The following is a 27,993-nucleotide window of genomic DNA, read 5'->3' on the forward strand; positions in this document are numbered from 1 at the left end:
AAATGTAACACAAAGTGCTTTACACAGATTAAAAACAATCCCACATTTCCACCCACCCACCCAACCCAACCCCCACACACATTAACATGCTAAAATACATAAAACGACACATAGTAAAATGTGAGGCTGAATACAGGCGAACCAGTTGAGAAAGCACCATCAGAGGAGCCGTCTACATCAGGAGCAGAGAGACGTCCACCACCACCAGGAACCACCACAGGAGCCAGGGGAGAGATGAAGCCCAAGCTCCAACTCTCCACCAGGAGCCCACGGGACAGACCCGACAGCTACAGCCGACCTCTGCTCCTGATGCAGAGGGCTCCTACAGGATTCAAATTATCAAAAATTAGGCAAAAAAACCCCCCAAACAATTAAATAAAATATACCACAAAAGGGTAAATATTTCATCTCAAACCACGAATAACATCAAAATGAACAAATGTCTTCAAAGGCCTGAGAGGTCTTCATTAAACTGCAATGCATACACAATGCAAGTACAAAAACAGTGACACCATTTCAAAAGAGGGATTTTACTTCAGTGTTATTAATTGCCAACACATTACATATTTAGATCACAATGTTACCTTTTACTGATTTGATATTAACATGTTTATAAGTGTCACTTTTAAGTTTTTTTATGCTCTGAATCAAAGGTCAGTCCCTCTTAAGAGTGCTGTGCATTCTGCTAATGAAACTACTGCACATCAGGTTTGTAAAATTGTTGTGTACAGTTTGATATCGTGCTTTTGTATATTTAGAATTGTCGTGTGGGAGCATGGGTGACGTAGACTTGTGGGTGGAGTGTTGACAGAATCTTACAGCTAACCGTAAGGAGGGTTTGAATAGTGCCCATGAGAGATTAATTACTAAAACGTCCATGGATGAAAAAAAAATCTACTTTGTAAAATACCCCTTTTTAATCTTTGCATAGTTAAGAGAGTATTTACAGAATCTGGTGCTGGTGGAAAACCATGGTCTGTGATGATGTTATCCCTGGTGTTAGAAGGACATCTAGTGATAAAACGGGGAACTGTACAGTACTTCCAGAGAGCTTCAGGAGACTTAATGTGGACTCCTCTACCAAAGGCTGATGACTGAACGGATACTGCGAAAACAACACACACACACATTTAAAACATTATTTGAAACAACACCACATAAGGATTATAACAAAACACAGTAACACTACAACATACATTGTATTTAAAGGAATACTTTGAAAACACATCAGATGTCAATGTGAAAAAAGGTGGATATCTATACAAAACTGGACAGGGCAATGTCTTAGGATCAGACGGATGGTGCCTCTTTTAATGGAAATGAACAAGAGATGCAGTAGAGTGACAACAATGAGACAACGTCTAAAACAGTACTGGTTTTACATGTGGAGGTCATTTCAAGTTTCTCCCTCTTGGTCTTTTTGGCTGCCTTTCCACTAGTGCAGCTTTCGGGAGTGATTATCACTATTGGGAGTATAAGGTCATTCCTTAACCCTACAGAAGCCGCACAGATTGTCCAACTTCTCCAGGATCACACATCCCAACGTGCTCATTAGGAGCATGCCACAACATTGTCAAACATGCACATAAGCATGTGGGGTCTCACACGAGATATTGAGAAGTATTCTGAGTTGCAGTTATATTTTGGCAAAATGGAGAAGCCTTCCACATCATTATTTCACTTTGAAGGCCTCTATAAAATGAAGCCCTCTGTTGGCAGAACATTTTATGTTCATTCAAAGACGGGGCATCCTTTTGTTTCTTAAGACATTCCCGTGTCCATATTTGTTTAGCTATCCAGCATATTTTTTCACATTGCGATTGATGTGTTTTCAAGGTGTCCTTAAATTTTTTTGAGCAGTATATAAGCATGTTGGTTTCTTTTTGTACAAATGGCACTTTGTAAAGTGTTTGATTGATTGACTATAAGAACTACACCCAATAAGCCTTAAAGCCAACTTTCTTGAGGAATGAGACGTGTCAGCTGAAGGATTCCATTGAAATTCTCATTCGTAACAACCTGCATGGAGATAAGGTACACTGTGGAAGATTATGGTCAAACGAACAATATTTTCAAGGAAAGAAAACCAGAGTCATACACATTTATTTTGTATTATTTCTGTATGCAAAAATAACTTCAACATGTTTATACTTCAGTCTATTTGATTTATAGAAAGTTCCATGTGGGGCTTTAATAAAACATGAAGACTTAATTCATAATGAACAAATAGTTGATTAATGATTCAGCCTTAGTGACCAGTTCATAAACACTTTAAACCTAAAACTGCTACTCCTCACAGCTTCAGTAAGTAGTTACTAAGGGTGAATCATTCTTAATTATTTGTTCATTATGAATCAAGTCTTTTTCTATTATGTACAAATTACTTTTAAGAGCTTTTAACCACATTATCATTTCCCTTTTCATTTACATGTATTTTTACAAGTTTAAGTAATCTTTATTTTCATATATTCAAGACCAATATTCTCACCCACAGGAATGCACCCACTGCTCTGCACTTACTTCATTCTCCAATTAAATTTTCTTAATCGATACATGTAGAATTTGGCAGCATCACATAGTCATTTTGGTACAAATGAAAAATTAAAATGTGCAGCTCACTAGTGTGCCCATATCATGATTCGCTTTGTTGTCATGAAGTTTATAGCGACGTCAGCTCCCATTGAGCATCGCAGTTTTTTAACACAGTTCTTATTTTTCATTGTTCGTTCCCATGGATATGACAAAGGCACTGGCTTTTAAAAGCATGTTGGCCATTAAATGCACTGGTCCAACCTGTTTTATATCCAAAAATTGTCCCTTAAAAGCAGTATGTGTCACCAGGCTCCAGTCCTGAACAGCTGCAGGGTTCTGTATGTCTAACAATAACATGTCTCACCTCTCTCCAGTCTTCAACAGCTCCAGGGCTTTGTTGACCTCGCCTAAGCTCAGCCTGTGTGTGATAAACTCATCAAGTTTCAGCTCTTTCTTCATGTATTTGTCCACCAGAACAGGAACATAGTCAGCTCCCTTACACCCTGTAACACACATAGTTTTTATGGTTCTGTGTGGTACTATTCATCAAAAGATACTAACAAATGAATAGTACTTGTCAGAATTTCAATGAGCCTTAATTCCACTAGAGTGAATAAAGCATCAAGTACCTCACCTCCAAAGTATGTCCCCTTGAGCGTGCGTCCCACGAGCAGCTCATCCACGTCAACATTGATTGGCCCAGCGTCAGACCAGCCCACCGCCACACAGACACCCCACGCATCCACAGTGGACTCCAGAGCCTCAGACTGCAGCACACACACAGACCACACGTCAACTCAAGGATGATCATCTCATAGATGCAGGTCACATTACTGTACAGTGTTTCCTTCCTAAACTGCCCAATATTTGTTTTGATACATTCATAACAGATTTGATCAGATCAGTTAAGCAGGGTTAGGTCTTGTTAGTACTTGGATGGGAGGCTGCCAGGAATCCCAGGTGACAGTGCGGCAGCTGTGGCTGTAGTGTAAACTGTTAAATGTAGTTAATACGATTAACTGAGATTCAGGAGCAGGACCACGCCTCAGCCGCCCTCTCCTCACCGGCGAACCACAACTCACCTCGACCACGCCTCTAATTTCCCAGAAGCCTATATGTAGCAGCCTTTCCCATCATCCCAGTTTGTCTCGGCGAACTCGACCCCACCCTCCCATCCCCTATTTTGTCTTTCAGTCATAAGACCCCTACAAGGGGGGTCCCGTTCCGGCTGGGCCAATTGTAGATTGAGACGGAGCCCCCACCCATAGTCTCAACCCAGCCATCTTTGCCTCGCTTTGTACATTATCAATAAACTACTTCGCACTATGTTGTCGTTGGCGTGGTCCTAGCTAGTGAATGTGTCCTTAAGTAAGACACTTCATCCACTTTGCACAGTATGGGTGTGGTGTGTGACCCACAGGAGGGCAGGCCCCATGGGTGAAGGTCTGGCCACCAGATGCTCGCATACGAGCCCCAAGCATGGGTCCAGGGTGGGGCCCCGGCTGCACAATACTGAGCGACATCGTCCTCTATTGTTCACTGTTCATATGGGTTTATGAAGTATGGCGTATGTGGTCAAGGGCACTTTGCCCTTTCAGGGCTGTGCAGTCCCCTGTATGTTCATTGTTTTCATAGCCAAAATTTCTAGCCTCAGGTGCCGGATTTGCCGGTTTGGGAAGCTACAAGTGATGGAAATGTTTTTCCTCCACATGGTGGCTGAGTGTTTCTTTAGAGATAGCATGAGGATATCAGTCACACAGGAAAGCTTAGAGTAGAGCCACTGCTCTGCCAGGTAAAGAGGAGGCAGCTGGGGTGGCTTGGGCCCAGGATACAGTGCAGGGACTATGCTTCTCGACTGGCCTGGGAACTTCTAAGGATCCCTAGGAGCTGGACGAAGTGACCCGCCCCCGCAAAAAATTCGAATGACTATTGTTTTTACATGCTTATGATTATATCTTGACCTAAATAAACACAATAATCTATAAAACAAAAATAATGACCGTGACAGTAGGGTTGCCCACACACTCCAGTGCATAGTCCACCCCTCCCTGGGTCTTCTCCTTCAGGACCTCCTGGATGGGCCGGGGCTTATGGTCCAGGGGGTTGATGCACTCTGTGGCCCCTAGCTCTTGGGCCAGTTTGAACTTCTTTGGATTGATATCCACGGCGATGATCTTGGAGGCGCCCGCAGCTCTACAGCCCATCACCGCAGCCAAGCCCACAGCGCCCAGGCCGAACACGGCACAGGTGGAATCCTTCTCTACCTGTAGAGGTCATGTTCAGAAGGCATCAGGACTAGAGTACATACAACATAATTTATGTTATAAGACCCAGGCCCTACAAACAAGCTAATCCATCCTAGCTTCCGAATATTTTCTCTTGTTTACTAGTTTAGTTAGTCCGGGTTTAGACTTGATTTTAGTCCTTAATTATTTAATTATGCTTTCGGGTTTAGTTTAATTCTGGGTTAGTCCAGGATCAGACCCAGTTGAAGCTAGTTCTGTTATATTCTTCACAAAAATCTAATGTAGCAGTTATTGTTATATTAATATTATTGAAGCAAATCTAGTGTTGGGGATATTTTGTGCCACCCCAAATTGTGTTAAAGCAGGCATGGTATGCAATTTTTGATATTGACTTTTCAGAGCTTTTAACTTTGTTATAGTTGTTTCCCTTTCTCCTTTTACCATCTCAAAGTTGTATTTGGGGTGATTTGTGCATGTTTGAACAATCGTTAATCGCTTATTTTCAAGACGCTATTTTGCGATCAACCCCCATTTTCAACACCTCTGCACTTTCGCCAATTATATTTTTTTAATAAGTGACATGTGTAGGATTTGCCAGCGTCATGTGGTTATTTTGGTACAAATGGAAAAAAATAAAAATAAAATCTGCAACTTGCTAGTGTGATGTGCAGCTATAAATCAGAGAAGCCAACAGCTGCGCAGCTTTTAGTTGTGATGTTTATGGAGATGTCAGTTCCCATCGGGCACTGCAGTTTTTGAACATGAATCAATGGACTGTTTTTTTTCATCAAGTTGTTTTAGATGAATAATGCAATTTAAAGTATCCAAATTGTAACAATGATCCACATGTGTCCTTATGACATTACAGTGTCACTATATAGCAGAATCAAGCACAATGTGTCTTTTAGGTGGCTGGGCGCTCCCTTAGAGATAGGCTGAGCTCAGTCACATGGGAGGAGCTTGGAGTAGAGCCACTGCTCCTCCATGTCAAGAGTAGCCAGCTGAGGTGCCGGATGCCTCGTGGGCGCCTCCCTGAGAAGGTGTTTCGGGCATGTCCCACCCACCGGGAGGAGGCCCCGGGGAAGACCCAGGACACACTGGAGGGTCTATGTCTCTCGGCTGGCCTGTGAATGCCTTGGGGTCCCCCCGGAGGAAGTGGAGGAGCTGAAGTGTCTAGGGTGAAAGAGGTCTGGGAGTCCCTGCTTAGACTGCTGTCCCTGTGACCTGGTCCCAGATAAGTGGGGAAAAAAATGGATGAATGAATGGACGGACATTTATAATGTTTAATATCTCCTCTTTAAGCACTGTATGATTTCAAACCATTGTATATGTTTTAGTCTATTTTTGGCTAAAAAGTTACATACTGTGGCTTTAAGTGTTTAACTCACAAGTTTATGACAAATTAACACGTACTGCCTGGATCATCATGATTTATTGCTTTATGAATATTTTGAGCAATGAGGACTCAGGAGTTATCTCGCTGGTGGTATATTTCTGTGTACTCTTCCTCACCTGTGCAGTCTTACATGCTGCCCCGTACCCGGTGGACACCCCACAGCCCAGCAGGTACACTTTGTCCAGGGGAGCATCCTGGTGGATCTTAGCCACAGAAATATCAGCCACCACAGTGTACTGGGACAGAGTAGACACGCCCATGAACTGGCGCACCTGCTGATCATTCCACGACACACGGCTGGTCCCATCTGCCATCATGCCCATCATATTGGTCTTCCTGCAAATGAAATAATATATTGAGTAGTGTGTATGGCTGTAGTGCCTTAAAGCAGACCTTTTACAGCTTTTATCAGGTTATAGTGTTCTCCCCTCACCATTTACTCATCTGAAAGTATTTGAAGAGGTTTGTGCATGTCAATCATTAATTGCTTATTTTCAAGACCTCATTTTGCCCACTGCTCTGTACTTACTTCGTTCTCCAATCTTATTTTCTTAATTTGAGATACATGTAGGATTTGGCAGGTGGCAGTCATTTTGGTACGAATGAAATTAAACCTGCAGCGGGAGTTACCAACATTTTGTTGTCATGATTCATTATTATTATTATTTAAGATTAATATTGCAATTTAAAAATGTGCCATTTATAACAAAGATCCACAAGCCAAAAAGGGGGAAGCAACAATAGCATGATTAATAAGATCTGCTTTCTCAGAACATGAGCACTCATACTTTGCTGCTTTAAATGAAGCACTCAGCACTTATATTTTATATTGTATATTTTATATGAATATTTAGTGATATATTACTTGACATATTGCTATTGACTTTTATACTGACTTAAGCGGTTCTGCCAAAGAGAATCTCGTTTTTATGTGTGCATATTTTAAATTTATGAACATAAACAGACATCAGTGTCATTAAAAAAAGTCAAAGTTACTTCAAAGTCCAGGCTGACAGGACTGGCTGTAGACTTCTCCATTAAAAAGACCCCAAAATAAAATTCATATGCATATACATTTTTAGCTTAGGTAAAAAAAATAATACAAACAAGTTTGATTTTATATTAATTCAAATACACCCAGTCATGCTAAAAGCAGATGTATCCAATAGGGAAACTCCCATGAATGAAACAAAACACAACTCAGAATGTATAACAACAGCCAAAAGAGGAAATGACATTAACGTGATCAAGGCTGTTTGTAGGCGTTTTAAAATCATGTGTCTCAGTTAGCCTAGGAAAAAAAAAACTTGAACTGAGATTCCAGGACGATTAGGTGTGCATTTCGTGACATGTAATGCAAACAAACTCAAACAGCAAACAGTGCAAGCGTGTCTACACATGCATAACACATGTAAGTGGCCTGTCAACTGGGGGACCAGGTTTTCAGAATTCAAAACTGGGACTTACCCGGGTTGGGATGGTTGGTATAAATAAAACTGAAACAGAAAGTTCCTAACAGTCCATTCTTGACTCACTTGTGGGGCAGCAAACAATCGGAGGGACATCTACTGGTGTAACTGGCATTTTTTTTTTTTTTTTTTTTTTTTTGCCTTCTGGCAATTTTCAAGCACAGTTTTCTGTATTTTAGCTAAACAACTGACAACATGAGAGAGATACTTTATTGATCCTGAGGGAAATTCAAGTTTTGCTGCAGCAAAATTTTCACTGCGCTTCTCAGTGGTCTTTGTGTCTCAGTGCAGTTTAACAAGACTGGTAAGCAGCAGTGGCGGATGGTGGTATAATTTTTTAGGTGGTGCCTAGGCCAAAATTACACATATATATTATATATGAGTTATATATGTATAGTCCCTGACAAAAGTCTTGTCGCTTATCCATTTTGTAGAAACAAAAGCTTATAACCTCCCTTTAAATTAATCAATTGGTTTTAGAAATGTCTCATATGAAAGCTAAAACCCTCCCAAATTATGCTCAATATACTAAAATAAATTTGCTTCACTGAAGAAAGATTGATCATTTAATGAACACAGAAAGGTCAGATTTTGGCAAGACAAAAAGTCTTGTCGTCTTGTCATATGATGCACCCAATCCTAGATTAGAGCCTCACCTGTGATCAGTTACTGATCAATCAATTAGTGGGTGTGTATAAAAAGAACCGCAGCACACCAGACCTTCACATCAACTGCAACTTGACCTCTGACAACATGCCTAAGATCCACCCTGAGACCAAAGCGTTAATTATCAAGAGGCTGAAGACCAGATCCACTGCTGAGGCGGTGACACCTTCAATGTGTCTCAGCGTCAAGTACAAAGAATAAGAAAAAGATCTGAAATGACTGGAGATGTTTTTGACAAGCCCAGGTCCGGCAGACCCCGCAAAGACAACTGCTCGGGAGGACCGTTTGTTGATTCAAAAATCCAAGGCCAGCCCCTTTTCCACTGCAGCAGACTCCACCAGGCCTGGTCACCTCAAGTCCCTGTGTCAACCAGAACAGTTTGTAGAATTCTGTTTCGAAATGGCCTCCATGGTCGAATCAGTGCACAGAAACCAGTACTAAACAAAAGGCAATTAAAAAACCGTGTGGCATTTGCCAAGGCCCACAGCCTGCTAAAAGGATGGACACTGGAAAAGTGGCAGAAGGTGGATTTCTCAGATGAATCCTCGGTTGAATTACATCACAGCCACCGCAAATATTGCAGGAGACCTACTGGAGCCCGCATGGATCCAAGATTCATCCAGAAAACAGTTAAGTTTGGTGGTGGAAAAATCCTGGTCTGGGGTTCCATCCAGTATGGGGGTGTGCGAGACATTTGCAGGGTGGAAGGCAAATATCAATAGCCTAAAATATCAAGACATATTAGCTACCTCTTACATTCCCAACCATAAAAGGGGTCAAATTTTGCAGCAGGATGGTGCTCCATCACATACTTCTATCTCTACATCAAAGTTTATCAAGGCGAAGAAGATCAAGGTGCTCCAGGACTGGCCAGCCCAGTCACCAGACATGAACATCATTGAGCATGTCTGGGGTAGAATGAAAGAGGAAGCATGGAAGACAAAACCAAAGAATCTTGATGAACTCTGGGAGGCATGTAAGACTGCTTTCTTTGCTCTTCCTGATGAACAACAACAACCTTCATCAACAAATTGTATGAATCATTGTTGAACCACATGGATACAGTCCTTCAAGCTCATGGAAGTCATACAAGATATTAAATATGGATCTCACAGCACCACTACTTAATTCACTGACGTTATGCAACATATTTTTGTATTTGAAGTAAATTATTTGTTCAATTTTCTGTAGGCGACAAAACTTTTGTCTTGCCAAAATCTGACCTTTCTGTGTTCATTAAATGATCAATCTTTCTTCAGTAAAGCAAATTTATTTTAGTATATTGAGCATAATTTGGGAGGGTTTTAGCTTTCATATGAGACATTTCTAAAACCAATCGATTAATTTAAAGTCAGGTTATAAGCTTTTGTTTCTACAAAATGGATAAGCGACAAGACTTTTGTCAGGGACTGTATAGTATTGTAGCCCACAGGCTGTATTATCTGTATAATAACGAACGCCAGAGGCAGACAGTCATTCTAGTCACTATTAAGGATTTGCGTGTCACATGGCAGTCACTTGACTTAATATTTTGGCAACCATACTGGAGGACAAGGTTGGGGTTTATTGTTTATTGTTTATTGTTATTCAACACAACTGTCGAAATTGCCAGCTCATTAGAGCAGCCGTTATTAGAAAGATATAATCCTAAAGTCGTCCTTCTGGGTTGTGGAATAGATCCCAAATTCTGACGCTAGCTCTGTGCCCAACCTCCAATATCCAGATATTTATGACTACTTGCTACTACTAACTATTCTACACCATCCTAAACCACCCAAGAACTGAAAAGGTACAGGGGGGATAGAGACTTCCGTGCCGGCAAAAGTGAGGACCGGGGCAGGTGGGATTCCATGCCAGTGAAAGTGAAAAACCCACAGCGCATCCTTATTTTATCGCACACAAATATTACACATTGGTTCAGATAGTTTGACCTCCAATATGGCGGCACAAACAACAGGTCACGTGCTTTTGTGACGTAGATGCAAAACCTTAATTGGCTGAACTATATCTTGAATGAATAATTAAAAATAATGGTCTTATATTTCATCAGTTCCCTGTCCTACGCTTGCATTGTGTGTGGTTTTCACAATAGGAACACAACGCACAGCCAAACGCAAAGTTTACGCAGCAGCACAACCTGATCCACCCCTCACAACCAGTCCCAAGAACATCAACGTCATCAATAAGAACACATGGCATCAGTGCTGCTCCTACAACACACACAGCAAAACACCGGAGCAGCTCATTTAAATTTTTTGTATCAAGTGTAATGGGAAAATACCGTTATTTCTTCTACGTGCATTTATTCAGTTTTCATTGTGTGCTTCTTATATCCTGTTTTGAAGAGAGCTGCTCTCCTCATATTCTCCTCTGCCTCTCTTTGCAAAGACATTTAATAAACTTATTTTGTTGCTTCCACAGATGTTTATTATTTAAAAGATAATTTTCCACAGCAAAAGCAAAATAAGTGCTGTTTCCCTATAAAGAACCGTTCAAAAGAGCTGACTGATTCACAACCCTCACTGGACTGACTCATGAGATGAAATAGTATTCTGTGACTCACATGAAGAGCAGTGCTGTGTCAGTGTGAACACACACTCATGACACAGCGTGCTCTCTGTGTGCTGTCTGAGTCACAACTTTAACTTTATTTATACAGGGAATGCCCCATGAGAGTACAGATTCTCTATTTCATGAGAGCAGTGCAAAAAAAAAAACAACAACAAATAACTGCATAAGTCTATTTAAACATTAACGGACCTATATGATGCCATTTTCTGATCTATCTTATTATTATTACTATCTTATTTCTCAAACAGAAAACACTCTGTTCTACCTTGTGATGTCATGTGGTAATACAGGAAGTGCGCCAATGTTTTGGCGGAGACAGATATTCAAAAAACATATTAAATGAGCAGAAGAACAGAAAAGGTCCACAGATAGTAGAGATAGATCATTATATCAGCTGGCCAATATATTAGGCCCATTTGGTCTTTTTACCACATCAGCTATTTGTCTTAAATCTCCAGCACAGGAATATTTTGTTATGGTCTATTGGCTGCCTAAGCGAAGCATTTTCAAAACAATAAAAATTAACTTGCAGCAAAGTGCGGCCAGGGGTACAGGGGTTAGTAAGAACATTTTAAGAACAAAATGACGAGATTCACTGCAGCAGTCACAGAGAGAGGGGCCCACAATATTCCAATGTCAGTCAATGGGAGATAGCCATGTCCATTTATATCTATATACAGTCTATGTTGCAGATATATTCTTTCCCTTTCATGTATGAACAATATAATTTATTAGAGCTAATACTTTTATTAGTAAACCTGATTATTGTAAAAAAAAATATAAGCAGCTTAGTACCCATCAACATTTTTGAGCCTCCTGCACGTTGCCTCACTGCTATAAACCTCACCACATGTCACTGGTAACATGATCTGATCTAAATATGTTGTGTTAGTAGTTAGCACCACATAGAAGTAAAATAGCCCTGTTTGTTTTGCCAAATGAATTGAATAGCCTCCCCTCCAGAATCCCTGTATAGAGTACGCACCAGTTCTTCCTGCACTGGTTGGTCCTGGGGCTCTTGCACCTCTCACACTCTCTACACTGAGGCAGGTACAGAGGGATCACTTTGTCTCCTGAAGTAAAAGAAAAAACACAACTGAATAGCACTATCAGCTTCAGAAATGATTTAAAGACTTGTTTTAAATCATCATTAAAGATCGATGTTTTTTAAATCTACATGGGTTGGTCCCTCTATGTCTCTCTGAGCTTCTGTCTGTCCATGTTCCCAGAGCTTTGAGATCAGCAGACCAGATGATTTTAGATGATCCAAGCTCCTGACTCAAACCTCGAGGGGACGGGGCTTTTTGCTGTATTCCTCTGGATACCAGAGCAGCCCAACCTTTAAATAACCTTTAATACCAGACAGAAGTAAAATACCCCCTCTTTAAATGTTGTTTCTCCTCACATAAACGCAAACTCTGATATGATACAGTTCTTTATAGAAATCCAAACGATCTATTACCTGGGCTGACGTTGGTCACCCCGGGGCCCACACTCTCCACCACCCCGGCCCCCTCGTGTCCCAGGATCAAGGGGAAAGGCCGCGTCGACGCGCCTTTCCCCGTACCATACAGGTAGGTCAGGTCTGTGTGGCACACTCCACTGTACAGCATCTGAACACAAGAGCAAAGAAAATTAAGTAAACGAAATGTGAAAGAGAATGTAGTCCTAATTTGCCTGCAAGATATAACTGCTAACACATCACATATTTAGATCACCATGTTACTTTTTATTGTTTTGAAAATGCTATATTCACCAAAAACATGTTCAATTTAGTTTTTTGATGCTCCAAGTCTCCCCTCCCTTTTCTCTGTGTTAAGTCACTCCCCCTTCAGAGCACTATCACAACACAAATATTGCATCAGGATTCTCAAGTTGCTGTGTGCAGTTCTGTATCATGTTTCTGTATGTTTATAGAAAATTGTCATATGGGAGCATGGGTGACATAGGCTTGTTGGAGACACACTGCACAAATCTTGCAGCTAAGCATAAAAAAGTCTGAATAGGAGCCCTTAGAGATCACTTGATTACTCAAACTTGCATGGATGATCTCTAAAACCTCTTCAGGTGGGAATCAGCTAGAATGTCCCCCGGCTGGAAAGTCCCCCTGAACTGTACCCTTTATTAAAATGTGTTAATCTATAAACATATTAAAAACAAACAAAAACATGCAGTTAAGACCTTCCTAGTGAATGATTCTGAATGATTTTTGAACAAATTCGGTAGCTTTAAGTTTCTTATGTTGTGCTGCTTACAAATTATGTTCTTGGCAGGTTAGGAAATAATCAACAGTTACAGATATATGGAGTACGAAAGCTTTCTGAAATCTTTGTGTGCATAGGATAGAAATCTGCATATTTGAGCATAAAATTAATATTTGTAAACTCTTGAATGAGTCCAGTCGTACATAAAAAGTGTTGTGTGTATTTTATCCATCAGAATACGATTTGAAAATTTACAACATCAAGAATTACAATCATGAAATGAAAATTTATGATTACACTTTCTTCAGTAGGAATATGAATTCACAGACACAACTCGACTGTCAAAAAAATCCAACTTTTGCACAGAATATGGACTGAACCAGGACTGAATCAGGCCTAAATGACTAAACGAAAGTGTAATCGTACATTTTAATTTCGTGATTGTAACTCCTGATGTGTGTATTTAGTCCATTAGAATACAAATTGAAAAGTTACAACAATAGATTATATATACGACTGGACTCATTCGAGAGTTTACAAATATTTACTTCATGCTCAACTACAGCCAAATACGCACAGGTGTCCCAAATATGCACGCATTTCTATCCTATACACACAAAAGAAGCTTTCTTACTCCATACAGATGCTATAGGACATGGGGAACAAGAAAAAATATTTAAAATATGATTTCATACTAAACTTCTGCGAGCAAATGAGGATTATATTGATATTACAGACTGAAAAAATTTGCACCACTTCGGGAAGATCGGTAAAATTACATAAAATCTGGTCTCGCTACATTCACATTTCATTTTCTTATGATATAGAATGCTGATTTTCTAACTCCATACATCACATACTAAAGGCCAGCGAGAACATCCCCCCTCTTTCGGGCACAGCAGGTACCCACATGCTGCCCAAGAGAAGGGGGCGCCCGTAGGGAGGAGAGGGACATTCCCGCCAAGAGAATGGGACACTCGCGCTGAGACTTTCAAGCCAGGGGGACGCTTAAGCCGGCATTTCTTTAAGCACGGTTTTGTTGAGGGAACAGTATGGTTCTTTATGGTAAAATCTAAACAATACCCGCAGATAGTACTAGTATTCATTTTCTCCTCTAAAAGTAACACTTAAGTATCTAATTTTCTGAAGGCGGCACAACACCTGCATGATTCCATGGAAATGAAATACTGTGGAATATTACAGCCAAAGGAATAAAATATCTATGGAAACAAGCAGGAAGAGACACTCCTGTAGGTCAAATAAGAGTCAGGTTTGTGGAGATGCAGGCCCACCCATCTACCCACAGTAAGGACTTGTGTTTTCTCAGTTTTTCCACTGCAATAAACACACCCAAAATGAGAAAACATGCCTTTATTTGGTAGTTTGCAGTGTGTCTGGCCAAAATAAATAAACACTGTGGCTTTAAGTCAAAAGTACTGACACATAGACAGCCTTTCTGCCCTGTCCAGTAATCAAACTTTGGACTGTTGTTAAGAGAGAAGGCCAACTACTACCACCGTGGCTCCAGTAATGAGAATAATAAGAAGCAGCACAAGGTGTAAACCATGTTATTCAGTACAGTTCTCCTCTAAAAATAATTTCACCTTCACCCACTCAGCTCAGAAACCTCAGATTCAACCCCGCCATCTCCTTCAGGCCACATGTCCGCCACATCACCAAGGCTTCTTTCTTCCACCTCCATAACATCGCCTGCCCTGACTCCTGCAATGACCTTCAAAAAATACATCATATACAACTGTGCCGCCCGCCCCCTCAACCACACCTGCCCATGAGACGACATCCTTCGACAACTCCACTGGCTTCACATCCAACAGCAAAACTTATCTTTATGTTATTAGGTTCTTTTTACAAACCAAGAGCTTATTTTCATACCTGACAGTTTTGACTGCTCACTAGCGGTCTTCTTCAGAGTGGTCACGTGATGTTGCTGTGATGTGTCGGTCAGCTGATTTAAACACGTCACAGCAACATCGCGTGACCACTCTGAAGAAGAGCGCTAGTGAGCAGTCAAAACTGTCAGGTATGAAAACAAACTCTTGGTCTGTAAAAAGAACCTAATAACATAAAATATCGGAAGACCAAATGAATCTCATTGGACTGGACCATGGATCGAGATGAATATAGATACATCGTATTGTTTAATGTGATCATACAGTATCGATATCAGGGGTAACAGTACTTTTTGGTATATTTTACCAAATTATTTTGTTACAGTGCTACAGTTTTGCTGCTTGTTTAGTGTGAGGAAAGACATTTATGCAACTCATTCAACATTTTCACAGTTTTGATGATTAAAATGTTTGTGTTTCATATAAACTTTGCACAAGAAGTGGTTTAACAAATTCTTTTAGTATCACATGACATACTACTATTTCAATTGTGACATATTGTGACATATGTCTCACCAGTGTTGGGGAGTAACGGATTACATGTACCGCCGTTACGTAATCAGAGTACAAATTATGAGTAACTGTATTCCGTTACAGTTACTGTTTCAATGAGTGGTAATTGGATTACAGTTACTTTGCTGAAATAAGTGGATTACAAGGCGGTATTTTCCTGTTTTCACATTTTGTGCTACCTCGCATTTATTTATTTTTTTATTTCGGTAATTCCACTCATTGCCTGAAGCCCAAACAGAACGCGACAGTAAGAGCGATGGAAACGTCATGTTAAAGTTGGCGGCGTCAGTCACACAGTGGAAGCAGCAGTGCATTGGTAAAAACGCATTTGTGTCTTGGAAATTCTTCTCCCGATGTGAGATATATATATAAAAAAAACAAATATAAAATCGCCTACAACTTAAATGTGAAACCGGAGCTACTGGCACTGGTGAAAACAACCTGCATAGACTCATAATATCTGCACCACTGTCCTATAGTGACCTGCGACATGAGGGGACACATACACACAAACACACACAAACACACACAAACACACAAACACCTTCATCATCGTCATCAACCTGAGAACCCGCGGACCACGTCTCCTTCCGTAGTTACAGCGCGGACACCGCCGTCTCGTGAGCCGCGTGTGGACCGTGTTTTCTCGCGTAAACCGCACTTCCTCCTGTGCGCCTCTAAACCAGAACTAACACCAGGACTAAACCAGGACTAACACCAGGACTAAACCAGGACTAAAGCAAGACTGAACCAGGTTTAAACTAGGACTAAACCACGACTAAACCAGAACTAAAGACCTGGTCTAGACCAGGTCTAAAAATCAGGACTAAACCAGGACTAAACCAGGACTAAACCAGGTCTAAACAACATGACACCTAACAGTAGGTTGACATAATTTAAGGTGATCTCATATAATTTCTCTATCAATAATATTTTTTAATCTGGTGAAGGAAAGGCTGATTTTGTTACTGTCTTTTAACAGACAAAACCTCGTGGTCTTTGTTTCTCAACAGCAAACAGTTGCTTATTCATGGTGACTTGGGCTCAGACAAATTGAAGACAACAAACACGAATTTTGAGGATGTGGTTGCTACATTCATGTCGTTTAACAAAACATGACAAAATCAAGTAATCCAAAGTAATCAGATTACGTTACTCACTTTAAGTAATTTAATGGATTACGTTACAAATTACATTTTGGGGTGTGTAATCTGTAATCTGTAGGGGATTACATTCTAAAAGTAACCTTCCCAACACTGTGTCTCACCACTCTTGCTTTATAAACCTCCTTTGGAAGCATATAGTGAAGGGTCTTGAACACTCAAAGATCATATTATGTTCAGTGTTGAAATCATGCAATGTTGACTTAAATGAACTTGCTCCTCCCTTTCTTGAACAAGCTGAAAACTTCAACAAATAGCATACATAGTTTTCTGTATTTTGGCAAAGCAAATGACAGTTTATGCTCATCTTTACTGTTGGCAGGGATCAGATTAGTCAAAAGATTGTGATAGTTCTGTTTTAGTCCTAGTTTAGACCTGATGTAGTCCTGGTTTAGATCAAATTGGTCAAAAAAAGGGACACCTGGGAAATTTTTTGATAAAACTGGAACAAATCACTGGGTTTGTATAAATCTGCTGAGAGAGGGGACACAGGGCTCAAAACTGGAACTGGATCTACAAATGTTTCTCTTTAGCTGTGCACTGACCTCCTCAGTTTTACATTTAAATTACTTTAGTTTTTCTTACCAGTACCCTAATTACTGTATTAGCTTTTGCTGCTTGTTTAGTGGAAAGAAACTCGTTAATGTGACACATTTGACATTTTCACTGTTTTGATGATTCGAATGTTTGTGTTTCACATGAACTTTGCACAAGAAGTGGTTTAACAAATTCTTTTAGTATCACAGCCATGATTTAGCCATTATTTTTTGTTGAACCGTATCGAATAGTTTTGAAATGTATCATATCGATCCGTAAGTGCACTGAATTGTATCGTGGCCTATGTATCGAGGTACGTATCGTATTGGCAACTTCTTTATAATACACAGTTCTATCATCGCGTGTCATCACACTACTAAAATTTCAAACTGTATTTCGACACTAAGGAGTAGACTCAATACTCCACACTGATTCCAATACCACACTGATAATTAGAAAAGACTCTTTATTTAGACAGTAGAATTAGATTTTCAAGTTTCAGCAATAAATTGACCATGGATCGAGAGGTACCAGAAGCTCACCAAGGGAGTTCTTAAATATATGTATAAAATTTATATTAAAATTAGATTAATTACCATTGTATCATTTTGACTGACTTTATCACTAATAAATAGATAATGGTTTATGTTTGTTATGTTATGCATCTAACTGTTCCCCATTAAAGGCTTGCCATTCTTACAACCATTAACATCAGTAACTCTCTGGGATTTTTGTTTTGTAAAAGTACCTTACTGTAAAAAGCAAGGTTGGAGACTCCCGTCATAAACACCAATGCCCACAAATGACTGTTTCATGACTTGTTGTCTTTGGTTTGTGTTACAGAGGAAGTGAAAATACATGTGCCCTTTCAAATGTAGTCTAAGTGGTGCATAGTTGGAAGCCTGTGTTCAAAGTCTAGCTCACTGAGGATTAATATTATTAGTATTGCCTATTCTGTGCTTGTGTCCACGTCTCTCCATGGCCTAGCACCAAAGTACATCTCTGACATGTTAGTGCCATTTGAACCATATGCACTACACATGGAGTCAGTGTTCCCATTTTACACAGATAAAATCTTAAACAGTCTACCTGCAGATGTGAGACAGGCCTCTGCTCTCACTTTATTTAAATCAAGGCTCAAAATTCAAAATTGGGACACACCCGGGCTGGGATGTTTGGTATAAATAAAACAGTGAAAAGAGTGTAACATTCTGCATTCTCATGTCAGTCATAATCAGAGGGGCTTCTGTTCCTGCATTTTTTTTATTTTATTTTTTTGCTTTATGGTCACTAGTGTAAGAGAATTTAAGTAATTTATCCTCCAGGTACATCTCTCAGTTTAACATGGACTCACAAAAGTTATATTTACACCATGATCTTCCCTTGGCACACCATTGGCATACCACTATTTCAATTGTGGCATATTGCCGTCTCACCACACACTTTCTTTCTAAACCTCCTCCTTTGGAAGCATAGTAAAGGGTCTTGAACACTCAAAAGATTACACTATGTTCACCTTATTAAGCAAAAGATGTTCATTTTGTCTTCTTATATACTTTAACTTCTTGGGTTCTTTTTAAAGACAATGCAGTAAAATGTGTTTACCTTGTTGACATGTTTCGGCTGCTAGCTGCAAGCCATCTTCAGAACTGTCACCGGTGTTGGTGGTGACGTGTCGTATATCAGCTGTTGTTACTTCCTGTAGGCTTGTGGTCAGCCTGATGGACCTGGCAGGCCGCTCAGACTGACCACGCCTCCCGTTGCCCGGTGTTCTCTGGAGGAGGGTGTCCCAGGTGTGTGAAAGGAGGAACGCGCCGTCATCACGGTTAATGCTGTCCGTGCCTCGTTTCCTGATTTCAATGGCCTCCTTGATCCAGCGTTTGAACTTGTTGTTTTCCGATCCAATGACCCGAGCCCCGTCCCAATCCATAATGTGGTTGTTCCTTTTACAGTGGTCTGATATGGCGGATTTTAGGTTTTCCTGTTCTGCTTTGTCTTTTTGTGTTCTGGTGAGTCTCCCTGACGTTTCCTTCTCGCATTCCTTTTGGTGTTCCTTTTTTTGGATGTGAAATGCCCGGCCTGTTTCTCCTATGTATGATTTATTGCATGATTTGCATTGAATTTCATAGATGGCATTGCATTTTTGTTCTTGTGGGATTTTGTCCTTGGGGTGTACGAGCTGTTGACGGAGTTTTGTGTATGGTTTTACTACAGTGCTGGGATATTGACATTGTCAATACGCGCTCGCACCCAAAAGACAGAGGACGATGCAAACCATCGCACAAAAAGTTGGACTTCTGGACACGTTGAAGGAAGGTAGAAGTTACGCGCTGTAGCAGAGTTTTGCACCGGGTCTTGTACCCGCAAATAGTTGCTGAAATCAGGACCATGAGCCCGCGCAGCAGGGTGACAGCCGCTCTTACCTCCATGAGGTGCGGAGCAAAGCCGGTCCTTTCTCCTGCGGTCTGCTTCGAGCCCGTCCCGACAGTGAGTCCTGTTTTAGTCCTAGTTCAGTTCTGGTTTAGTCCTCCTCTTCAGTCCTGGAATCAGTCTGAGGTTAGTCCTGTTATAGTCCTGGTTTAGTCCTGGTTCAGTTCTGGTTTAGACCTTATTTAGTCCTGGTTCAGTCCATATACGGCTCAAAGGTTCAGCTTTTTCGCAGTTATTTTGGTGAGAGTAACTTAAAGTAATGCAATAGTAATGTAATGCCTTACATTTTAAATGCAGTAATATTGTAATGTAACGAATTACTTTGAAATGACAGTAATAAGTAATAAATAACGCATTACAGTTTTAAAGTAACTTGCCCAACAGTGATCACCAACACCGGTGACAGTTCTGAAGATGGCTTGCAGCTAGCAGCCGAAACATGTCAACAAGGTAAACACACTTTACTGCATCGTCTTTAAAAAGAACCCAAGAAGTTACACTATGTTCACCTTTGAAATCATATTATGTTGACTTAAATAAACTTCTCCTGCTCCTCCCTTTCTTGGACAAGCTGAAAACTTCTACAACAAATAGCACGCATGGTTTTCTATATTTTGGCTAAACAAACAAAATTTATGCTCCTCTTTACTGTTGGTGAGGATCATTAGTCAAAAATTGTGATGGTCCTGTTTTAGTCCTGGTTTAGTCTTAGTTTAGTCCTGGTTTAGATCAAACTGGTCAAAAATAGGGACAGCTGGGAAATTTCTTGATAAAACTGGAACAAATCACTGGTTTTGTATAAATCTTCAGGGACTTAAACCTGGGACTATCCCTACTCAAAAAACGGTTCTCTTTAGCTGCGCAATGACCTCCTCAATTAGGCTACTGGTAAGAAAACTAAAGTAAATTAAATGTAAAATTTACTTTAGTTTTTCTTACCAGTAGCCTAATTATTGTATTAACTTTTATTCCGTAGGCACTAGTTTGAATGAGTTGCACAGACCTTGATGCGCACTTCGTGAGCTTTGGGCGGATCCACCTGCACATCCTCTACGACCAGAGCTGTGCCTGCGCCCCACGCCACCGCTGCTTTGCATGTGATCACCTGTAAAGACAAAGACAGCCATGTTTAACACATATGAACACGATAAAGATAAGTCACAACAAGATAAGCGCGCGCTGGGCATATGGCACAATTACGCACGAATATTACGCAGAACAACAGCCAAGTTTCAAAATAAAGAGATACCGAGTGACAAAACTATTAATTATTCAGACGTACTTTGCCTTCTGTTGACATGTTTACAGAGCCCTGCGTCGTAACAGGCTCAACAGGCTCATGATGGCTTTTATAAACGTGCTGGGGCTTGTCCTTATTTGGGGCGGAGTCCAATAAACTACGTCCACGCGCGAGTTGCGACAGTGCCAGTCTGCAGCGCGTCACTTACCCTTCCTTTTACGGCACAGGCGAAGCTCACATGTGCTTCTCCTCTCGACTCGTGGTGCTGAGAACCGTAAATATCTCCCTTTAGCGGTTCGTTCACGGTAAGTTTTGCGTGTTCAACCGTGAGTACCGCCGATATAAGGCAGCATACACGCGCGGTTATGATCATTTATGTCATCGTTTTGTTATGATTGTGGAAATGTGTTGATTATGCAGCTGAAAGGGCTGAATTGTGTTAGCATGTTGATAGTAGCAGGGTGCAGAGCTCATGCAGACTGTACCTTAGAAAGTTATCTCTTTGGGGAATGATTTTTACTTTGTTTTTAGTACATTTTAAAATTGTTAAAATGTGTACTGAATCTGGAGAAGCTGACAGGAGTTTTCATTGTGAAGTTAAATAAAGTTTATAGCTTGAAAACTTACAAGAAACCAGTTCACTTACTAAAGATCTGAAACGGTTACAAATTATCAATGTAATTATCAATTCCTATAATCAGACTGCTTAAAATGGACTGAAATTTAAAGCACTCAAAGGACTCAGATTTCACATTGAGAGAAAATATTTTGATTTTAAAAGGTAGGAACTTTTTTGAAGTATTTGTTAAAACATATATAAATAAATTAAAGGATGGATGACTCATTTCTGTTAAAGGTGTCAATCTATGCATGATAATCCAATCAAAACATTGACAGTTATTGTATTAGGAGAACCTCCATATAGGTGTGTTGTTTTGTTTTGTTTTGTTTGTTTTTTTTATAGTTTTTAAGGGATAAATTAAGTCATCTACTTCCACACACTTCACATTGAATTTAAAAGAACTAATTGTAAATACATTAATAATTATTTTAGTTAATTGTTGTTTTGTTTTGTTTTGTACTTGGGTTTTGCAGCCTCCAACTACACTTTGATGGCAAGTGTATTCATAATAACTAATAAGATTAATTTATGTTCAGCTGGATGTAAAGTTTTTGTTCATTTCATCACGTGTCATCACAAATACTAAAATTTCAATCTATTTCAATTAGGAGACTGCAAAAATATTGAAATATTGATATTTCGTATTGTTTAATGTGATGATACAATATCGTGGGCTGCTGTATCGATATATCGCCAACAGTATATTTTACTAAATTATTTTGTGACAGAGCTACAGTTTTGTTGATTGTTTAGAGGAAGGAAACTCCTTTATGCAACACATTTGACATTTTCACAGTTGATGATTTAAAATGTTTGTGTTTCATATGAACTTTTCACAAGAAGTGGTTTAATTAAGACTTTTAGTATCACAGCCATGACTTGGCCATTATTTTTTACTGAACCATATCAAATCCTTTTGAAATATATCATATTGAATCGTATCGAATCGAAAGCACACTGTATCGGGATATGTATCATCATGGCTTATGTATCAAGGTGTGTATCATATCGGCAACTTCAGAATGACACGCAGCCTTAATTTCCATACTAAAGAACAAACTCCATACTCCATACTGATTCCAGTACCACAATGATAATTAGAAAGCACAATAGAATCTGATTTTCAACAATAAATTGTAGAACTTATAATAAACTTTCTTTTATATTCCCATGTGTCCTTATATCTGTGTAATCCTTCAGTGGTCTACGTAGTTTCCATAGTGGGCTTATACGAGTCTCTGTGCTCTTATACTTGTTCTGATACAGCTCAAGATCATTCTAAAACTACTCAGCAAAGGTTAATTTTTAAGTTTCGAAATCTGCTCAAATGAGCATCTAGTTTTGATAGTAGTCTTAGTATTAATGATTTAGTAACTGATTTTTGATACTTTTCACAACCCTAATTTATATTACTGTTTTCTATTCCTATTCGTGTGTGTTTGGTGCCATTTTGTGAAACTGTTAAATCTGTCATTAAATTGTCGATGTCATTGTTTTGAGTTGGCCTCTCAAAGTTGTTTCATCTCTTGCACAGGGCACAGCAGACATGTCGTTCCGAGGAGGAGGACGAGGAGGCTTTAACAGAGGCGGAGGAGGAAGAGGAGGCGGAGGGCGAGGAGGAGGTGGAGGCTGGGGAGGTGGAGGGGGTCGTGGGGGAGGCTTTGGCCGAGGCGGCGGCAGAGGGGGCTTCAACAGACAACAGGACTTCGGGCCCCCAGAACATGTCGTAGGTGAGATGAACCACTGGAATAAAGATGATTGTTTTAATTAGTTCATGCAAAGTTTGATTTCTTTGTAATGAAATGTGCAGTTGTACAAGATCATACAGATTTAAAGTGATTGGAGCAGAACACCAATACGAAGAATCAGTGGTAAAACTTGCCAAATTTCCATAGAGATACATTAGCGTAAACACTAACAATACTCAAACCTAAACTAATACTTTTACAGGCACGTTTTAGCACATTGCTGAAGAGTTGCATAGATCTGAATAGGGCTGTAGTCCTTTAGTCGTTTAGTCCATTAATCGGTTGTTCGCGTCTTAGTTCTAATGGTTGACTAATTGTTTTATTTAGATTATAGGGAATTATGTGAAACTACAATTGTAATCAAAAATGCAGTTTTCTTGTACTTTTTTCTGCATATATTTTTCATAAACTCACCTGTAGTTAGGGCTGTCACTGTTCAAGAATTTCTCTCGTGGTAACTTTATATGACGCTGCACCAGATAAAAAATATTTATGTAAAATCACAGCTAAGCCTAAGTGACGGACACGTTCATGTGCAATATAGTTCTACAGACGGGTACAAGACTATATTATTAGGAATTAGGAGTGAATAAGACGTAAAGCTTGGTATGCCTGTACGCACTGTGCGTGCCTTGAATGTCCCCACTGAATCTAAATGGATGTCCCAAGTTTGGCATGGAGGAGTGTCAGTGATTATTGACCAAACTGTTCACCAAACCTGTTCTTTCTGACACTGCGCTTGTCAACCTGTAACAGTTAACGGTTAACCAGCAGTTAAGCAACAGACAAAAAAAAGGTGCATGGTGTCCTGTGCGCACTGAGCAGACACATTATGAATAGTTTTATAGCTACTCATTTAAAATACACAAGTGATGCTTCAGTGTGAACAGGGTAGGTTACGAATCACACACACGAACACAGTGCAAAGACAAAGCTCCTCATCTGGACAGAGACATCCTGAGCACGTACACGCTGTGCCAGGTGCTCCTCGCTCGATGATCCGGGTGCTTTAATCCCAAACTGAAATAAAAGCTTCTATGTGCGGTATATGAGTGCATAGGCCATTTCAAACAGGTCCTAAACAGTGCATTTATGTGTAAATACTAAAACGAAGGGTGACTTTAACACATTACACAAACAAAACTGCGTGTTCTGATATGTTTTAGAGGGCTGCAGCAATAGATTTGATGATGATCATCAATTTTGTCAGTATCTCCCAACCCTCTATACAACTCATCACAGATTTTCTCTGTTATGAAAGTTCTGTGTTTATTAATGTAATTTCCTTTTGCTTGTGTGGTCAGCACTGGGGGAGTTCATGCATCCATGTGAAGATGACATCGTGTGTAAATGTACGACAGAGGAGAACAAAGTGCCCTACTTTAACGCCCCAGTGTACCTGGAGAACAAGGAGCAGATCGGCAAAGTGGATGAGATCTTCGGACAGCTACGAGACTTTGTATCCTTTGTTCTGCGCAGTCCACGGACCATGAACAGAAGTGCTCTTCCCCACTAGAGCAGAGCGAGCCAAAGCTCACATTTAAAAAGCCGTTGAAAAGAGAAAAGTTTGAACAGAAAAATGTCTAATTTGAAAAAAGCTAATCACCACAAATTCCTACCCTTTGAAAGCTGTAGGTTCTTTGTCCTCCGAACACAAGCAGTTTGTGTTTACATTGTGCTCTATGGGAAAACCCTTTCTACTCCAGAGGAGTTTTTCACTGCTGGACTGGCCACTACAAACTCACAGCAGGTCTAATTTAGCAATACCTTACCCAGATTTTATAATGGATCCTTATTTTGCCACTGATTGAATTCCTTAACTTTTTGCTTTAGTACTTTTCAGTCAAACTTTCAGAAAACATGAAGGCGTCATCGTTCAAGAAGCTGCAGAAGGTGTTTATCTTTACAAGCCTGCTTTAGCAATAAACACGATCCAATTAAAATAGCAGTTTTAATTGTTGCCATACTTGTAAAAGGAGTTAGAAAACATGTTCTGAATTATGTAGGACTAGATAGGCTGCCTTCGTCTATTTGTTGCTCATTATTTGTCTACAATAATTTTGTGTTTTAATACCTGTTCCAGTTCTACATTGACCCCATGAAGCTGCTCCCCCTGCAGAGGTTCCTGCCCAGGCCCCCAGGGGAGAAGGGCCCACCGAGAGGAGGCCGAGGAGGGCAGAGGAGGCGGCCGAGGGGGATTCCGTGGAGGTATGAATTTAACTTCATTGACCCACACTATATAAAGGTAGTCCATGAATACAGAATACATTCAAAACACAAGTTGATTACAATGCATTAGTACATGATAAAGTGCATACATACGTAGGATGAACTATTACCCATTTGTATTCAGTAACCTAAAAGACACTGGCATAAAGGAATTCTTATGACTGTTCAAACCGGTTGACCCACTATGTGATTGTTTTTCATATCAAGTATCAAATCAGTACATACTCTCATTAAATTTCACTGTGCAATAAAAAAAAAATATATATTTATGTATAATAAATTAATGGTGAGTGTTTTTTGTAAGAATCAAATGCCAAAATTATAATTACTGTACAGTTTCAGCCTATGATGTGTTTAGCATTATACTATGTAATGTTGAGTTGAGGAGTCAAAGGGTTCATTAGTTAAATTGTTGGGGTTGAATAAGTGTTTACTTCCTCCCACTCCCTTTCAGACTTAAAGCAAACTGTGACAATAAAACGAAAGATGTTTTTAAACATTCCTTCACTAAAAGCAGAAATGTGCATCTATAATATCTTGTTTACATTCACAGTTCTGATTCATGGGCTTTGACAAAGAGGAGAATATAGACGTGTTGATTAGACAGAAGCTCCTAATTCTGATGTTTGTCACCAGGTGGATTCCGCGGGGGCCGGGGTGGAGGTGGTCGTGGCGGAGGTTTTGGAGGAGGAAGAGGAGGAGGAGGAGGTGGTGGTGGCTTCAGGGGAAGAGGAGGAGGTGGAGGCAGAGGATTCAGAGGTGACTTCATTTATCTTCACTTCAAAAAATAATTTCAAAATCATGTACCACCTTAATTTTTTTTTTTTACCATGTATTTAAGCAAAATGTGTGTGTGTGTGTGTGTGTGTGTGTGTGTGTGTGTGTGTGTGTGTGTGTGTGTGTGTGTGTGTGTGTGTGTGTGTGTGTGTGTGTGTGTGTGTGTGTGTGTGTGTGTGTGTGTGTGTGTGTGTGTGTGTGTGTGTGTGTGTGTAATTTGTATAAGCAGCTCTTAAGGTGAAATAAGTCCACTGTGTACTGCCTGCATATAATTATAGCAGTTTTATTGTCAGTTTTACGTGACTTTCTTGTTAACTGAACTGTCATTTTGAGTTTCAATTGGAACAATCACTTAAGCTCGAGACGCACTTCGAAGAGTTACAAATGCTCTTCTTTTCGTTCATTTGTGGCGATGTCACTGCCTATTTTGTGTATTCTTTTATTTATTCTTTTATACTTTTTAACGGTACCCAGGGCTACGCCTAGAAAGCCAATAACCCTTTTTCACAACGCCTGGAAGTCCCATCTCGTAAGGATGCGGAGCTTCAGGTTAATGCTTTTCTATGGTAAATGTCTGGAAATGTCTTGCGTCTTCTCCATCAGCTTCATTTCCAAATCTTCAAGAAGAATAATTTATCCACAACTATCAAGGTAAGAAAGACAAAAGCTTAAGGACAAACAATGACTACCTTTAGTGAACAACTCCTGAGCAAAACTAATGTTATTAATAAATTACTTATTACTAGGGGTGGGCGATATCTCGATATATTTAAAATATCGAGATGAATTCTGACATATCGTATATAGTTTTCAGTTTTAGAGGGTTATTTTTTCTTGAACATATATCGAGATATATATCGTATATCGAGATATAGCTAAATATATCGAGATATATTTTTGATCCATATCGCCCAGCCCTAGTTATTACTTATTATTTACGGTATTCATCACCATAAGTAACTTGTTAACTCAGACTGATTCTATAATTAAAAAAAAAAAATGACTTCATGTTGTTGATATCAGCATAGACAGAGACATTTGTGCAGATCAAATGCTAGAAAGCTTCACAGATTACATGTCCAGCATTCAAACTGCACAAATGTAACTGTCTATGCTGATATCAACATCATGAAGTCAATTTTTAGAATCAGTTTGAGTTAACAATTTAATTATGTTGTATTTATGACCATAGCGTTAGTTTTGCTCAGGAGTTCACTAATGCTCGGCGTTGTCGTCTTTCTTACCTTGATAGTTGTGGATAAATTCTTCGTGGAAAAATGTTTATCCTTTGTGGACCTTGTTGGTTAAAGTTGGTTTGGTGATGGAGCAGATTTATGAAGCTGGTGACGAATATGCAAGACATTTCCACAGACATTTCGCCATAGAAAATAACCTTAATAGGCAGGACGTCCGGCTGTTGTGAAAAACGTCTATTGGCCATGACTTCTCTCTTTCTTACTCTCTACTTGCCTTTGCTGTTACCTTTTATGGCATTGCTCTTGAAAACAGAACTAAGACTTGTCCCATGTTTGAAGCAGTATTGTATTTGTACCTATCAAATATCATAATACTGATTTGTACACGTGTATTCCACAGGTGGGAGATGATCCTGTCCGGACAGTGTGTGACTGCAGACTTCTTCTGTGCCAGAGCCTGGACTCTTCCATGTGGACCCTGCGAGTTTTCATTTACTGTCAGATTATGTTGTATTTTCCTACATGTTTTCCAGGAAGTGGTTTT

General features: G+C 39.8%; 2 protein-coding genes across 4 annotated transcripts; one reads left to right on the plus strand and one right to left on the minus strand.

The window, feature by feature from the left end:
* Window positions 1–58: 58 nt before the first annotated feature.
* On the minus strand, window positions 59–21,049 carry LOC110153674 (alcohol dehydrogenase class-3-like). 3 transcript variants are annotated; one of them, XR_008632966.1, is made up of 9 exons: window positions 20,920–21,049; window positions 20,641–20,742; window positions 12,343–12,493; window positions 11,866–11,953; window positions 6,291–6,510; window positions 4,533–4,796; window positions 3,162–3,299; window positions 2,897–3,035; window positions 59–1,105 (listed from the first exon to the last, which is right to left on the minus strand). XR_008632966.1 is itself a non-coding variant. In XM_020917587.2 (9 exons), the coding sequence occupies exons 1-9, from the start codon at window positions 20,935–20,937 to the stop codon at window positions 1,078–1,080; spliced, it is 1,143 nt and encodes a 380-aa protein (XP_020773246.1). In that variant the 5' UTR covers window positions 20,938–21,045; the 3' UTR covers window positions 60–1,077. The 3 variants fall into 3 exon arrangements, 2 of the variants coding, with proteins under 2 accessions (XP_020773246.1, XP_055015226.1); XM_020917587.2 differs by having other exon boundaries at window positions 60–1,105; window positions 3,167–3,299; window positions 20,920–21,045; XM_055159251.1 differs by lacking the exon at window positions 11,866–11,953 and having other exon boundaries at window positions 60–1,105; window positions 3,167–3,299; window positions 20,920–21,047.
* Window positions 21,049–27,993, plus strand: LOC110153675 (GAR1 homolog, ribonucleoprotein). Its single transcript, XM_020917588.2, is given in 8 exon segments — window positions 21,049–21,182; window positions 23,034–23,229; window positions 24,552–24,706; window positions 25,081–25,140; window positions 25,331–25,419; window positions 25,421–25,455; window positions 26,113–26,235; window positions 27,850–27,993. Coding segments are annotated over 7 exon segments (657 nt in total). The 5' UTR covers window positions 21,049–21,182; window positions 23,034–23,045; the 3' UTR covers window positions 27,861–27,993.

The sequence above is a fragment of the Boleophthalmus pectinirostris genome, unplaced genomic scaffold (genome assembly GCF_026225935.1).
Source record: "Boleophthalmus pectinirostris isolate CB_2022bp ecotype Guang Dong unplaced genomic scaffold, ASM2622593v1 HiC_scaffold_23, whole genome shotgun sequence".
NCBI lineage: Eukaryota > Metazoa > Chordata > Actinopteri > Gobiiformes > Gobiidae > Boleophthalmus > Boleophthalmus pectinirostris.

What these genes read in the sequence shown, in the direction of transcription:
- LOC110153674 (XM_020917587.2), bottom strand. An exon ending in CTCACGAAGTGCGCATCAAG is followed by an intron (nt 12,494 to 20,640) that starts GTCTGTGCAACT and finishes TCTTGTGTTCAG; the next exon opens with ATGCTGTACAGTGGAGTGTG. An exon ending in GGTGACCAACGTCAGCCCAG is followed by an intron (nt 11,954 to 12,342) that starts GTAATAGATCGT and finishes CTTTTACTTCAG; the next exon opens with GAGACAAAGTGATCCCTCTG.